A 16,090-nucleotide genomic window follows, 5' to 3' on the forward strand; every position below is an offset into this window, starting at 1 on the left:
CTCTTTTTCCACGATTATGTGTTCAGGGAATTTAAGTGGCCAGGCTTGTAGAGAAATTGCCTTCACCCAGTAGGTCATTTCATTGGCCCAACCTTGTTTATGAGGCTGGGTGGTCTTGAGTTTGTTATTATGCTGAGGGTAATCTTGAACTCTTAATTTTCAGGCTTTCATGTAGGATAAATAAGGGGGCTAAGATTTTCCCCAAACACTGCCTCAACCAGTTTATATCTCTCTGGAAATTGAAGGCAAGGCTTTGCTTGTGCTAGGCAAGCACTCTGCCAATGGAGTTACAGCCTCAGGCCCTAGATGTGATGTGTTTTATATTCGTTTCATTTTGGGGAAGAGCAAGTATCATTATTAAAAACCTGTATGGAGGATCATTGAGATGGCTTAGCAAATAAAGGAAATTGCCACCAAGCATAATTATCTAAGTCCCATCTCTGGGACACACACAGTGGAAGGAGAGAATTATTTCCTTGCAAGTTGTCTTCTGACTTCCACAAAAATCTCTCCCCAGCATCGCCACCACCATATATATAAAAATTGTTCACCACCATCTATTAGAGTCAAACTTACCAGTCCTGAGATGTGGTTAAAGAGCTCATCAAATGAAACAGAGTAGGCTGGTGAAAGGGGAGTGTCCTGTTTATCACCCTCTAACCTGCAGGGGGCAGTACTATGTAGTTCAGATTGCTAGACATTGGTCCCTCCCTCATGATCATTAGCTTCTGATAAGATTAAGCAACTCTGACCCAACCCTGAGATGGCTCCAGGAAAGGACATTAGGCTTCAAGGGAGAGTTTCATGCTCCTGGCCCCAGGATAATTTCCCAGAAACAACTCACTTCTCAAAAAAAAAAAAAAAAAAAAAAAAAAAAAAAAAAAAAATATATATATATATATATATATATATATATATATATATATATATATATAATGTATTGGCCAAAGGTTACCTGGGCCCTCTGGGGACCAAAGGTATCTCCCAGGATGATTGCTGTTACTTTAATCTGCCCTTTTAGAAAAAATAAATATGTATAAAAGTTAGAATAGGGATCGCCTCTGGTCTCTTGCTTGGGAGACTACTGAAAGCTGATTCTGGTATGCTGAAAAAAAAATAAACCTCTTGTATTTGCATAGATCCAAGTCTCACTCAGGATTTAAAGACCCTCTGGGGCTTTTCATTTGGGGGCTTGTCCGGGATCAGAGGACTAGGCTCAAGCTCAACTCTGAGTGCCTGAATTGTGGAGAATGAGTGAGTACTTCTCTGTTCTTTTACTTTCACTTTGGCTCAAGAGCAAGGGAGATAGCCAAGAGAGCTACTAAACAGGACGGTCAATTAACAGCAGGTAGGCAGCCATGCCACATCATCATGACCATGGGAGGTCTGGAGGATGCTTCAGATTCCTTGGAGGGAATCAAAAGGACTCTCCTCCTTTCTGAGCCTGCAGGTTTAGCAGGTGGCCAATCTATCCAAGTCACTCTCTAATTCACCTCCTGAAATTAGAAGGTTCAGTTTCTGTGTTTGTTGGTTATCTCATTCTGTGTTCTTAGACTGATGATATTTTTGGTCATGGGACAGACTAAGTCTACTCCGCTAAATATCTTAGTGACACATTGAAAAGAAGTTAGGGAAAGAGAAGAGAACCAGTCTGTTGTAGAGAAAGAAAAGGGGGGTGCAAATTGGTTACCCTATGTTTCTCAGAGTGGCCTGCCTTTGGTGTAAGGTGTTCCCACTCCCCCAGGGACCTTCTACTTACCTGTCATCAGGACAGTTGAAGGGAGGATTTTTAGACAGGGACCCCATGGTCACCCTGGCCAGGTACCATATATAATATCTTGGGAGAATCTACTAGAGGACCCTCCCCCTCCCCACCCCACCATGGAAAAAATCCATGTCACAGGTCTGGCCATCAGGAAATAGGAAACACAAGAGGGATCCAGACATGGGAAGAAGTTGATCCTCCAAGACCCTTCAACATAGAACCTGTTGCTCCAAGACCCTTCCCCCTCCTACATATCCCCATAACCTTGCCTCCACGGCCCCACCAGCACTGGTCCCTGGGATCCTCGGCCCATTTGGGACCGGGGCTGTTATACCTCGCTTTTACTGGAGGAAGGAATGGGAAGAAACCCCCAACTTCCTGGTCTGCCATGGGACCCAAAGTTGGAGAGCCACCTCCCCTGATACCACAGTGGCTCTCCTGCTGAGGGCAATATGGGCCTCGAGATGATAAGGGCAATCAGGCTATGCAATATTGGCCATTCTCATCTGCTGACCTATACAACTGGAAGTCTCAGCATCCTCCTTTCTTGGATAATCCCAAGGGTTTGATTAATCTTTTTGAAACTGTCCTGTTTACTCATCAGCCCACCTCAATGAGAAAGGATCCTCAATGAGACTTCGGATACAAGTGGGGAGAGTTCCTAGAAAAATCCAGCAGTTACTGATGCAAGACTCCCTTTAACCCAACCAGACTGGGACTTTAATACAGCCAAAGGTAAGAAACACCTTAAGGTCTACCACCAGGTTCTGTTGTCAGGTTTCAAGGCAACCTGCCCGACAGTCCATAGATTTGACTACGGTATGTGAGGTTATATAGGGATGAGATGAGTCACCTGGTGCCTTTCTAGAGCATCTCATGGAGGCATTCCACCAATATACACTGTATGACCCCAGCAGCGAGGAGCGTAAAGCTACTGTGACTATAGCTTTTACAGACTTATCCACTGAGCTATCTTCCCAGACACAGAGTTGTGACCCAGATCAGCCACCAGGAATTGTAGCCTCAACTTAGTGCCCCGAATAATGCAGGTACCCAGAGATTCCACACGAGTACCAAGTTGGAGATTGGGTATATGTTAAGAGGCATTGTGCTGAAAACTTGGGAGCAAAGTGAAAAGGGCCGTTCCTGAGGTTGTTGACCACCCTGACCACTGTTAAAGTGGATGGAGCAGCTGCCTGGGTTCACATAACTCATGTCAGACCAGCACCTGCACCTGACACCAACTGGATAGCAGGCAGACACTGAGCAACCCCTTCAAGCTCAAGATCACCCACTCTTCTACAAGGCCAGGGGAACCATGAGATGGCTATGGTGTATCTTCCTACCTGCACTGAGCCTCAGCACCCACTACAACCCTACCAAAGTGATTAGCAAGTACTCTCATCCAGTGGGGATGTCGTTTGATCCACTACAGAGGAACACCCACTTTATATCTGGTGACCGGACCTTGTATTTGATCTCTGTAAGTTAGTGGTGGGCTTTGACTCCTGGATTTCCCCACTCTAGAAACACAGGGGGAGGGAATGCCTGAATGTGGAGGACCAGGGACTTACAAATCTAGATCGGATAGTACCCTCTGTCGAACAAGAAGGGAACCCTTCACGGTGCTCACAGTGTCACTGCTCTTGGGGCTGGGAGTGACTGGAATGGCTACTGGTACCTCTTCCTTGGTGCTACAAGGTCACCAATACCAGAACCTCAGGGCCACCATAGATCTGGACATTGAGAGTATCAATATACCGATCTCCAACCTACAAGGAGTCTTTGACCTCCCTGTCAGAAGTGGTCCTACAGAATGGAAGAGGGTTAGATTTATTGTTCCTCTAACAGGGAGGATTGTGTGCTACCCTCAGTGAAGAATGTTGATTTTACATAGACCATTCCGGGGTAGTTAAGGATTCCATGGCCAAGGTTAGGGAAGGGCTAGCCAAATGGGAGGGAGAGAGAAAGAGGAATCAAAAAGTTGGTTTGAATCTTGGTTTAATTCCTCCCCATGGATGACAACCTAATCTCCACTTTATTGGGTCCCATTTTTATTTTGCTGTTCACGCTAACCTTTGGTCCTTGCATTATTAACAAGTTGATTGCCTTTGTAAAAGATAGAATAAGAATTCCCTAAGATCAGAAGAGGAAGAATATGTGCTAGCCAGAGACTTATTACAAGAAGAGCTCCATGGTTGGAGCTCACACAAGAAAAAGGGGGGAATGAAAAGATTAAGCAACTCTGACCCAACCGAGATGGTGCCCGGAAAAATTGTGTTAGGCTCCAAGGGATAGTTTCATGCTCCTGACCTTAGGACAATTTCCCAGAGACACTCTGACAGAACACTTCTCAGAAAAACCATAAAATGTGCTGGCCCAAGGCCACCTGGGCACTCTGGGGAACAAAAGTTCCCACCCAGGATATTTGCTGTGATTGTAATCTGCTGTGATGGTTTGTATTTGCTTGGCTCAGGGAGTGGCACTATTAGGTGTGGCTTTGTTGGAGTAGGTGTGTCACTGTGGGCCTGGGCTTAAGACCTTTACTCTAGCTGCCTGGAAGTCAGTCTTCCACTAGCAACCTTCAGATGAAGATGTAGAACTCTCAGCTCAGCCTACACCATATCTGCCTGGATGCTGCCATGTTCCTGCCTTGATAATAATGGACTCAACCTCTGAACGTGTAAGCCAGCCCCAACTAAACGTTGTCCTTTATAAAACTTGCCTTGATCTTGGTGTCTGTTCACCCTAACTAAGGTATCTGCCCTCTAAAAAAAAATGTTTAAAAGGTGCTTGTAAATTAGAATCAGGATCACCTCCAGTCTCTTGCTTGAGAGACTGCTGAAGGTAGGTCTGTCCCAGCGTGACGGAAAAATAAACCTCTTGCTTTTGCATCGATTCGAGTCTCATTGTCTCGCTCAGGTCTCCCAGCAGCTAAAGACCCTCTGAGGCTTTATACTTCTATAGCCAGTCTTGTCTTATAGATCAGGCTGGCCTCAAACTCAGAGATCCTCCTGCCTCTGCCCCCAGACTGCCTCATCCTGTTCAGCCTTAAAGTATCTTTGAATTCAGTTCTGCACACATAGTATGTGGTGGCACAAGTCTTTAATTCCAGCATTCTCTGTGTCCCAGGCCAACAGACAGCAAGTAAGTTCCAGGTTAGCCAAAGTTCCATGGTAAGATCCTGCCTCAAAAAAAAAAAAAAAAAAAAAAAAAAAAAAAAAAAAAAAAAAAAAATTATCACACACCATATGTGAGAAAAAATGTGGAAAGAAGATGTCATCATTTAGGGCTAGAGAGATGGGTCAGTTGTTAGGAGTATCAGCCATTCTTCTAGAGGACCCAGTGTTCCTAGCACCTATATGAACTCAATTGTCTGTAGCTCCTGCTTCAGGCTCTCTGGCGCCCTCTTCTGGCAACTGCAGGCACAACACTCACACATAAAATTAGTAATGGGGCTGGAAGTGGCTCGGTTGTAAATGGCACTGGCTGCTCTTGCAGAGGACCTATGTTCAATTACCAGCCCCCACATATCAGCTCACAGCTGTCTGAAACTTCATTTCCAGGAGATCTAATGCCTTTTTATAGATTCTGTGGTCACCTGGAATACATGTGGTAAATATCTATGTGTACATGCAGGCAAAATATCTTTACAGGTAAAATTGTTAAGTTGAAAAAAAAAATGCCTTCACTCAAACCTGATTGCATAGGAGTCCTGGCAAAGATTTTTTTACTTTATTTCAGATAAGATAGATGAAGCTGGACTGGTTAGCTTACACTTTCGAGTTGAGGCAGGAAGATTGTCAGGACCTCAAGGGCAGCCTGTACTGGAAAAATGAAAGTGCCCCAAAAAGCCTGAGTGTGGTGGTACTTCAGGTAACCCCAGCATTTGAGAAGAGGAGCAGAAGGTCAAGGTCAACCTTACCTACATCCTGAGTTCAAGGCCAGCCTGGGCTACAAGAGACCTTGTCTCAAAAACTCAAGCCTGGCAGAGGTGGTGCACACCTTTAATTCTAGTACTTGGAAGGCAGAGGTAGGTGGATCCCTGAGTTTGAGGCCAGCCTGGTCTCCAGAGGGAGTTCCAAGACATCCAGGGTTACACAGGGAAACCCTGTCTTGACAAACCAAAACCAAGATAAACAAAAAAACAAAACTCACAACAGAAATGGCACTGTGGGCCAGTGAGAAGGCTTATCGGGTAAAGGTGCTTGCCACCAAAGGTGCTTGTCACTTGATGACCTGAGTTCAATTCTTGGAACTAACATGGTAGAAGAAGAGGACACTATAAAGTTATCCTCTGACCCCCACATGCATGCTGTGGCACACACTCCCTAGGAAACAGATCGATTTAATTAAAAAGTTAAAGATCACCGAACTATAAGTCTTACATGATCTTAATTTTAAAAACATGCAAACTACAGAACAATGATATGGGGCAGGGCATTTGAATTGCATCCCTACCCAGCCATGGGTTTCCTTGCAGACTGGATAATGTTCTTAGCCACATGATGCCATTTGCTTCCTTACTGGGCACCAGCCTAGGGCATATTCTTTAACTTCATTAAAGCACTGTAACCTGCACCACGTTAACTCCCAAGTTGTATGTTTTATAGACTAATTAAAGCATATGAGAGAGTTCCCAGAATGCACCTTGCACAGTGCCCTGGTTATATTCTGTCTTAGGAAGGACAACTATAATATTCTGTCATTAAACACTTGGAAAATTCATGATGTACACAGGGAGAAAGAAATATTTTACATACATCCCCAGGAGGGAGGAACAAATCCCTTGGGTTAGTTCAGGGTCCGTATGATAGGAACTATGAAGAAAAACAGGAATTGAACCAGTCTATTTTCTTAAGATTTATTTATGTCATTATGGGCATGAATGTTTTTGTCTGAATCACGTCTGTACATTGGAAGAGGGGACCTAATCCCAAAGACTACAGGTATAGATGTAGATGGTCGTGAGCCGCCATCTGAGTGCTGGGAGTTGATCTTAGGTCTTTCTGGAAGAGTAGCCACTGCTCCGACTGCTGAGCCACTGCACCAGCCTTGAACTAGCTACTGACTTCTTGGCACTGTAGCCAGGGCACACGTGTACTGATGCTGCCTCTGTGCACTTCCCTGCAATCTGCATATGCTACTGAGAAAATCTCTGTTGCCTGATTGCTCCCTTGGTAAACCTTTGCTTTTTAAACAGGGCTGGTGAGATGGCTCAGCAGGGAAAGGCATGTGCCACTGAGCCTGCCTGAGTTTGATTTCTCAGGATTCATGTGGTAGGTGGGTAGATAGGCATGCAGAGAGAATACGCGAGCGAGCACACACACACACACACACACACACACATCATGTGTATACATCATGATTAAACTCCTTATGTTGACGATCAGCTTGGAACTTAGTTGCTGACACCTGCATGTTGAAAAGACAATATGGAGTCACTGGAAGACTATTAATTTTCTTTTTTCTTTTTTTTCTTTTTTTTGAGATAAAGTGTCACTGCTGGATGGTGGTGGCACAGGCCTTCAATCCCAGAACTCGGGAGGCAGAGTCAGTCAGAATTTGAGCCAGCCTGGCCTACGGAGTAAGTAGGATAGCTAGAGCTACAAAGAGAAACTTTGTCTTTAAAACGCCACCCCCAAGAAAAGATGTCATTGAATTATCCTAAAGCTTACTTTATACTTGTTTAAATTGGACTTAAAATTGGAATCCTCCTGCCTTTACTTCCAGGGTGCTGAGAGCCAAAGGCACAGGCCTTTATGCCTGGCATGTTAGATGACTTTGGAGACTGAGTTTATGTATGACACTAGAATGTTCTTTATAAGAGAAGCTGGCCACTGTATCTACAGCTACTCTAACTGTGACTTCATTTTTATGGTCAACTTGACACAGCCTAGAATTACCTCAGAAAGAGTCTCAGTAAGGGTTTGTCTAGGTCAGGGTGACCTGTGAACATGTTCGTGTGGAGACCATTTTAGTTTAATTGATGTGGGAAGACCCAGCCCACTGTAGGTGTTACCATTCCCTAGGCAGTGGGTCCTAGACCATGTAAATGTAGCAAGGGCCATTTGTAGGAAATGTACCGTGCATGCATTTATTTCCCCTGAGGTCAGATGTGATGTGACTGGCTTCTTCAAGTTCCCCTCAAGGATAGACTATACCCTGGAACTGTACACCAACCCTTTCTCTCTGAAGGTTGCATTTGTCAGAGCATTTTATCATAGCAACAGAAAACTAAAACCCATGGAGGAACACCAGTAGGGAGGAAAGAGGCCTCTTGGCCACAGCAGTCAGTGGACCACCTGAGAGACACGAATGCTCTGACCCAGGACTTCCACAGCTTTGTGAGACCCTGTGCTGTGAATACAGGCATGTATGTACCACTGTACCACACCAGGCCTGGCCTCAGGACGACACTTAAATAAGTATTTGTGGAGTAAAGGCATCACCAATATCTATCTGTTCTGAACTGGCAAGGTTACCAAAGTTAGATAATGGTTTAATAGAAAAAGATGGAGATCTGGTATAATCCTTCAGTTTGTTTTTGAGTAACAGAGCACCTGGCTTTTTTTTTTTCTGCACTCCCCCCTCCCCCCGTGCCCCTGTGAGACTTTGGAAGCGTGACAGGGGTACCTTGGAGAAGTCTGCCTCCTCGGTAGAGGTGAAGAGCTAGCGCTGCTTCCAGGTTCTCATCCACAATCAGGTTGGCAATTTCAGATGGGCTTTCAAAGTCAAAGGCATCTCTCAGAATGCACATGTGGCCTGCAGCTTCTAGGTGGTCCCTTTATGAGAGAGAGAGAGAGAGAGAGAGAGAGAGAGAGAGAGAGAGAGAGAGAGAGAGAGAGAGAGAGAAGTTGATTATGCTTGGTCCAGAAAGTGGCACTATTAGGAGAGGTGGCCTTGTTGGAGGAAGTGTGTCACTAAAGGGGTGTGCAATGAGGCTCTCCTCCTAAGCATGTAGAAGCCAGTCTTGTCCTAGCAGTCTTCAGATGAAGATGTAGAACTGTCAGCTCCTCCTGCATCGTGCCTGCCAGCTGCCATACCTCCATGATAATGAACTGAACCTCTGAACCTGTAAGCCAGCCCTAATTAAATGTTGTCCTTCTAGGCGTTGCCTTGGTCATGGTGTCTGTTCACAGCAGGAAAACCCTAAGACAAGGCTTTGAGTAAGTTCCACTAGTAACACCTGTTTTCTGAGCTGCCCTTTTGGGAGGCAGTGTGTACTGAGACACAGATGGAAGCTTAAAGATGACAACTTTAAGTCTTCCATACTCCAGCCTGCAGGACCCGGGACTGTGGGTGGGATCAAGGTCCCAGCTTTGAGACACAAAAGCTTCTCGCCACATTCAGTAGCATTTGTCTCCCTCAGGGCTCCACCTGCACTGCGCTGAGTCCACTGTTGCCTTTGTCCACTGTCCCTTTGCTCTAGATGGTGCCTGATGCACATCTTACAGTATCTGTCAATTTCCTTTTTATGTTTCCGTTAAATTTATATTATTTTATGCTACGTGAGTGTTCTCCCTTCTTGTGTGTCTATGTACCACATACAATGCTGGTACCTAAAGAAGTCAGGAGGTGTCAGATCCACCATTACTGGAGTTCTAGATGATGGTGAACTGCCATGTAGGTATTGGGGACCAAACCCACGTCCTCTGTAACAGCCAACAGTGCTCTTACCCACTTAGCCATCTCTCCATCCCCTTTCATTCATTTCTTTATGAATGAATACAAGGGTAAGTATGATGCCTCCATGGTGCTAAGACACTTGGTGTTAACCCTGACTTGATTCTAACAATCTGAATCTGATCCTATTGGGACCCACATGATGAAAGGAAAGAACCAACTCTCCCAAATTGTTCTCTGATCTCCACATGTATGCATGGCATACAGCATGTGAGGTCACCCCCAGCTCCATGCTTCCTACTCCACTGTAAATCTGTAAATTAACAAATGTAATCTTAAAAGTTGTAGAGCCTGTCCCCCAAGTATGTGCTCCTATCTCCAGAAGTAGGAACTCAATAAACCTCAGGTTCTGTATGGTGTTACCCAGCCTCAGGTTATTTTGTTACTGTAAGTAAGACTGAACTAGCATGGGTCATCTGGTAGCCAATGTGCTGTGTGAACAAAAAGGCATCAGGCTGAGTGAGTACTCAGTACCATGTCTACTCTGGGACATAGGGTGGGACCCGTCCCCCACACTAACATGCTAACATCTCTTTGTATAAGGTAAAGACATATATTACATATGCTAATGGCACTTTGCAAATTAAGCAAAACCTGGAGCTGGAGAAATGGCTCAGAGTTTAGAACATTAGCTGCTCTTGCAGAGGACCCAGGGTTCAATTTCCAGCACCTGTCTGTGGCTTACAACCATATGTAACTCCAGCTCCAGGGGAATCTGTTGCCCTCTTCTGGTCAATGTGGGAATTTTGCACATTCTCTCTCTCTCTCTCTCTCTCTCTCTCTCTCTCTCTCTCTCTCTCTCTGTCTCTGTGTGTGTATGTATGTGTAAAACTTTTAATTTAAAAAGAGTTCTTTTTAAAATAAATCAATAAAAGCAAAACTTGGCTCTGAGGACTTAAATGACTTACACCACTGAAGTATGTTTTTTATTTTTGTAGTTTTTGACCTAAGTGCTTGCTTATTTTACTTATTGTTCAGGATAGGGCTTAACACAAGCTTAGCAAGATTTTATCACTGAATTACATTCCTAGGGCACACCAGGTCACCAGACTGGCCTTGAGTTCACTCTGTAGGCCAGGCAGACCTTGAACCTGCAATCCTTCTGTCCCTTGCCTCTCACGTAACTGGAATACCACCAAACCTGTCACTATGCCCAGCTCACATTGCATAACTCAGCTGTACTGTTCTCACTGTTAACTTTGATCAGTCATTGGTGGTCAATAGCCCTGCCCTCCCCACACTTAACATTCCTCTCTCTCTGTGTCTCTGACTCTCTGTCTCTCTCTCTGTCTCTCTCTCTGTCTCTCTCTGTCTCTCTCTCTCTCTCTCTCTCTCTCTCTCTCTCTCTCTCTCTGGAGATACAAGAGAACCTATCAACACCACAGTTATTGCTTCCCCTCAGCCTGAAACTCACATTATTCAAGAGTCAGAATTCTGTGTGTTCTGGGCAGACGGGAGTAACTGCTGTTCCATCTCCAGAAAGCTCTAGGAAATGAGAAGCTGTTGGCAGATGGCAGTAAATCTGAACTCTACCAAAGAATGAACGCCCAAGAGATCCATGACCTCTCCTGAATCCCTACAGAAGAGAGGGAAAGGGGGCGTTGCCGTGGATAAGGAGGGTCACGATTACAAGCTGCTCTTTGGCTACTAAATGCCTTTTAAACAACACTGGGAGATTCCTTGCATGGTCTCATAAATATTCTAAAAAAAAAAGAAAAACTTTAATCTTAATACTCAGTGGACTGAAATCTTTCTCCGGTGCCTGGCTGACTTATAACACTTTCTAATTACTTTGTCCCCCTACCCTCTCTCACAGGATAACTCAATTCAATAATAAATTCATTCACTAAGGACCTCTTATGCCTGAGGAAGTATGGGGTTTTTCTAATTTTTTCTTTTCTAGCAAAAGGTTTTTAAAGAAAGGAGCTAAGACAGGCATAGTGGCCCATATCTTTGATCCCGTTTATCAAGGGGCAGAGGCAGATGAATCTTGGTGAGTTGGAGACCAGCCTGGTCTACAAAGCAAGTTCAGGTGCTCTAAAAACCCGGCTCAGAAAAACAGAAGAGGGCTGGAGAGATGGCTCAGCCGTTAAGAGTACTGACTCTTCCAGAGGTCCTGAGTTCAAATCCCAGCAACCACATGGTGGCTCACAACCATCTGTAATGGGATCTGATGCCCCCTTCTAGTGTGCATGAAGACAGCTTCACTATATCTATAAAATAAATTTTTTAAAACAAGAAAAACAAAAGAGCTGATAAAACACACACACGCACACACACACACAGAGAGAGAGAGAGAGAGAGAGAGTCTTTAACAATTGGCTCTCATCATTTCCAGGAAAAGGAGACAAATTTGCATATTCATGGTTTAAGAATAAAAAATCATTTCACCCGTCTCGATCCAGCAACAACCCAGTTATTTAAGATTTATTTTCATTGTTTTTTAATCATGGACACCGTGTGCATACAGTACCAAGAGTGTCCAGAAGAGGGCATTAGACCCACTGAAACCACAGTGACAAGCAGTTGTGAGCCACCAGGTGGGTACCGGGAACTGAGCCTGGGTTCTAGGCAAGAGCAACAAGTGCTCTTGGCCTCTGAGCCTCATCGCTGGTGCAATGAGTCATGTGGTGATTGTGTCTCGGATGGGAAATGAAGAGGCATTTCTGTTGGAAGCCTTCTCGGATGCTGTAACTCGGGCCAAGTCTCTTTCCCAGCCTGTCATCTTCACACACTTCTCCACCAGAGGATTTTTACGCTATAACTGGGTAATGCTTTGTGCATTTACGTGCCAGAATCTTCTTCCAAACGGTCATGGTTGGCTCGAACACACACACAGCTCTGGTTGCCTGGCTACTGGCTTCAGGTATAGCAGGTGGTGCTGGGCTGGATGAGGACCCACCACCTAGCCTTTAATACTCATTTGCTAAGTGTCTAAATGTTAACTGACCCCCAACACCTGCTATTTATGTTAAATTTCAAAAATCTGGACAGATGGCTGAGGTGTCTTTTCCTGCTGTGTGTCTTCCTCGCCGCTGGAGTTCCCAAGAGCCGCCTGCAAGTCGCTCAGAAGAGGCAGAACATAATAGGGGTCCCAGCCAGTGTTTGTCCGGGTGAGAAACAGTGGGGCCTGGGACAGATGCTGTGATTCCCAGCCTCCTGTGTACTCAGACTTCACTTTCCCGACACACCAGGCAGGAAGGGGATGGCTAAGCCTGGGACAGGTAGGGTTGTGGGTGCAAGAATCCCTTTTGGTTCCAAGTGAGTATGGAGACCTCCGCGAGATTTAGACGCATCTCTTTACAAGGTCTAAGGTCTCCCTTAACCCGCGCCCCTCCCCCCACGCCGCCCTTAATCAAGTAGACGGTTCTGGGTCTTGCTTGTCCAAACTATCTTATTTGATTTTGGATATAAATGCATACATCTTATTCCGTGAACCAGGGATTAAATACTTTTTGCAAGAAGGAATGCTCAGGAAGAGAAGCTCATTGGCTAAATGCTCCGGTCCTATCTAGAGACCTCATTAACATGGAGTACTCCAGGCTTTTATGCTCTGGGATCTATTGTCGTGGCCATCTCAGTGGGGTGTCATGGTTACATGTTCCAGATAAGCAGTTTGGCAGAGAGCTGGCCTTACACCTACCAATCTAAATTCTGAGATTTCCCCAGGGTTGAGGCTGGCTCAACCATACCAGTTCTTCGGTCCCGTGGCACGGGTCCACAGTGCCTATTTAGCATGTCAAAGCTGACCTAGCTGCCAAGTTCTCCCATTCTTCCGTCCCAGCGGGTTACAGGAAGTGGCTAGCGTTACTCCCCCTCCCCCAACCTCAGCCCCTACTATGCAGCCCAGCTGGGCTGCCCTTCCCCCAGAGGCTCTACCCTACACAATACAGACATTTTGGTTACCTACCCCTTTTGTTCCTTTAGCCTCTAGGCTGCTGCACCTGGTTCCCCCATCTCTCTCCTCTCCCTTCCTTTCCCCACTCCCCACATGGCCTGGCTCAGTCTGGTCATGTCCAGTTTGGACTACTCCAGATGTGTCTGCTTCTGGCTGTGTTCTCTCACATATCTATAATAAACCTTCCCCTCCCTTGTACCTAGGGGTACTCGTGTGTTCCTTTTTTTCTGTTCAACTTATGCAGAAAGAAAAAGTCCATTTCTCCGCACTTCCCGTAATGTCCTGAGACCTTGGTATGGTTTGGGTCTGAGATGTCCCCCCAAGAAGTTTGTGTGCTGAAGTTTTGTGTGTATGTTGCAGTGTCGTATAGTCTCTGGGTGGCAACTGACTACTGAAAGCCTCAGTGATACTGATGGATCAATCAACAGATCGATTCCTAACTGAATGGGTTTGGAGGAGGGCCAAGCTCTCCACTCAGAGATCTGAAACCTTCATACAAAATAAAATCCTGCTTTCTTTCTCTGGCCTCTCTCAGGTATTTTGTGACAACGAATTTAGTAGGGTTTGTTTTGGGGAGGACAGGATTGTGTGTGTAGCCTTGGCTGTCTTAGAACTAACTCTATAGACCAGGCTAACCTCGAACTCATGGAGATCCGCCTGCTGGGATTAAAGATGTGCACCACCATTGCCAGGCTCAGCTCTGTTGCCTAATTTGTTAGCTAGTTGGTTACTATAAAACATCAGTTCTGAACCTGTGAGTCATGACCCCTTTGGGAGTTGAATAACCCTTTCACAGGGGTCACCTGAGACCACTGAAAAACACAGATATCTCCATTAACATTACCACCCGTTACAGTAGCAAAATTAGTTACAAAGTAGCAACCGGAAAAACATTGTTATGGTTGGGAGATCAGCACTACATTTGACAAGGGTTACAGCACTGGGGAGGCCGAGACCCACTACTCTACAGCAAAACCCAGAAAGCTTGACATTCTCCCTTTATTAATTCTCCAAAAAGGTTTCCCACTTAAAGTCTGCCAATCGCAGCAGAACTTGGGAGGGAGGTGTCAGAGATGGGGGGTGATGAGGAAGGGGAAAGTGATTTGGGCAGCAAAAGACTTTTCCCCAGGCGGTTTCAGATTGCTCACTTTCCCAGAGGTACCTTCTCTCCAGGCTCGGCTGGCTGTAAACATGTTTATTCCCTGTCCCTCTGTGGATGAAGTAAGAACAGCTGCCACCCACTGCTCAAAGTCCAGTTTTCCTGCGACAATTCTGGTACAACACTCTCTGTCCTAAAACACTTGACCCTGACGGTGTGTGTTCTCCAGAGAGCTGAGGGTTACACAGCAGCACTTGGCAGCACTTTCGGGGTGTCGCCCTCTGGAGTGTCACAGACACTATGCTCCCTTGAAGTGGGAGGGGAAACTCAGCTGCACCCCGGTGGTGGTGACAGTGGGGCATGCCCTGCTTTAGCCATGCCAGGCCGTGGTTGTTCATGCCTTTAATGCCAGCACTCAGGAGGTAGAGCCAGCCTGGTCTACAGAGCAAGTTGTGGGATAGCCAAGGCTACATAGGGAAACCCTGTCTCAGAATACAAACAAAAAGTTGTGGTTTTATTAATTTTTATGTGTATGTCTCTGTTCCTGTATGTGCACAGGTGGGTGGGCACCCACGGAGACTAAAATCCTTGTCAGATCTCCTGGAGCTGGAGTTACAGCTGATTGTGAGCTGCCTAATGTGATAGGAACTAGACCTCAGCTCTCTGAAAAGAGAAGCAAGTAGTACTAATCGCTACATCATCTCTCCATCTTTTCTCTTTCTCTCTTTCTTTCTTTCCTTCCTTCTTTCTTCCTTCCTTCCTTCTTCCTTCCTTCCTTACTTTGTTCCTTCCTTCCTCCCTCCCTCCCTCCCTCCCTCCCTCCCTCTCTCTTTCTTTCTCTCTCTCTCATGTAGCTCCTGGCTGGACTGAAGCTCACTTAAGTAAATGAAGCTGGTCTTGAACTCACAAAGAGCTATCTTCTTCCACACCCAGTTTGCTTGCTCACATATTTTATTTGTTTGTTTGTTTGTAGGCAGGGTGTCAAGTGAACTCTTTAGTAGAGAATTACCATAAGCTTCTGATCCTTAGGCTTCCACATTCAAAATGCTGAGATCACAGATAAGCACCACCGTACCCATTAAGCACAATGTCTGCTAAGCAAGCCCTCTATCAAGCTGAGCCACAAGCACTCTGAGCCACAACCACCCTACCAGCAGCCCCCCTCACTGCTTAAAAGCATGAGACACAGATTCAGTCCCTCTTACCTGCCATCTACCCTACAGCTACCACTACCTTCATTTTATGGCTATTCTTTGCTTTTTGTAACAAAAATCTTGCTCCTGTTTCCAGCCTCATGCCCAGGCCTGACTCCAGCAGATTAGCTGCCTTGGCTCACACTGTGATCCCCTGATTAATGAGCACCAGTCCTCAACAAGCCAAGGAAGGGAATCAGAATCACTAAGTTCTATTTACTCAGCCTCACAGAAACTTTAACCTAAGTACTTGGTTTGTTTTTCAAGATAGGGTTCCTCTGTGTAACCCTGGATGTCCTGGAAGTCATTCTGGATTCCAGGTTGGCCTCGAAGTCAGAGATCCACCTGCCTCTTCTTCCCCAAATACTGTGATTAAAGATGTATACTACTGTGCCTGGCACATATATATATATATATATATATATATATATATATATATATATATATAT

The 16,090-nt window shown here is 45.4% G+C and overlaps 1 protein-coding gene across 2 annotated transcripts in view; it reads right to left on the reverse strand.

The window, feature by feature from the left end:
* GLT1D1 (glycosyltransferase 1 domain containing 1) overlaps positions 1-16,090 on the reverse strand; it is a gene marked incomplete at both ends in the record, with an annotated part of 67,986 nt that overhangs the window by 49,027 nt on the left and 2,869 nt on the right. For both annotated transcript variants that reach the window (XM_080941313.1, XM_080941312.1), the window contains one exon: positions 8,402-8,550. In XM_080941313.1, coding sequence (XP_080797439.1) covers positions 8,402-8,550 — 149 coding nt within the window. The remainder of the gene's footprint in view (positions 1-8,401; positions 8,551-16,090) is intronic.

Source organism: Micromys minutus (assembly GCF_963924665.1).
Source record: "Micromys minutus genome assembly, chromosome: 29".
Lineage (NCBI taxonomy): Eukaryota > Metazoa > Chordata > Mammalia > Rodentia > Muridae > Micromys > Micromys minutus.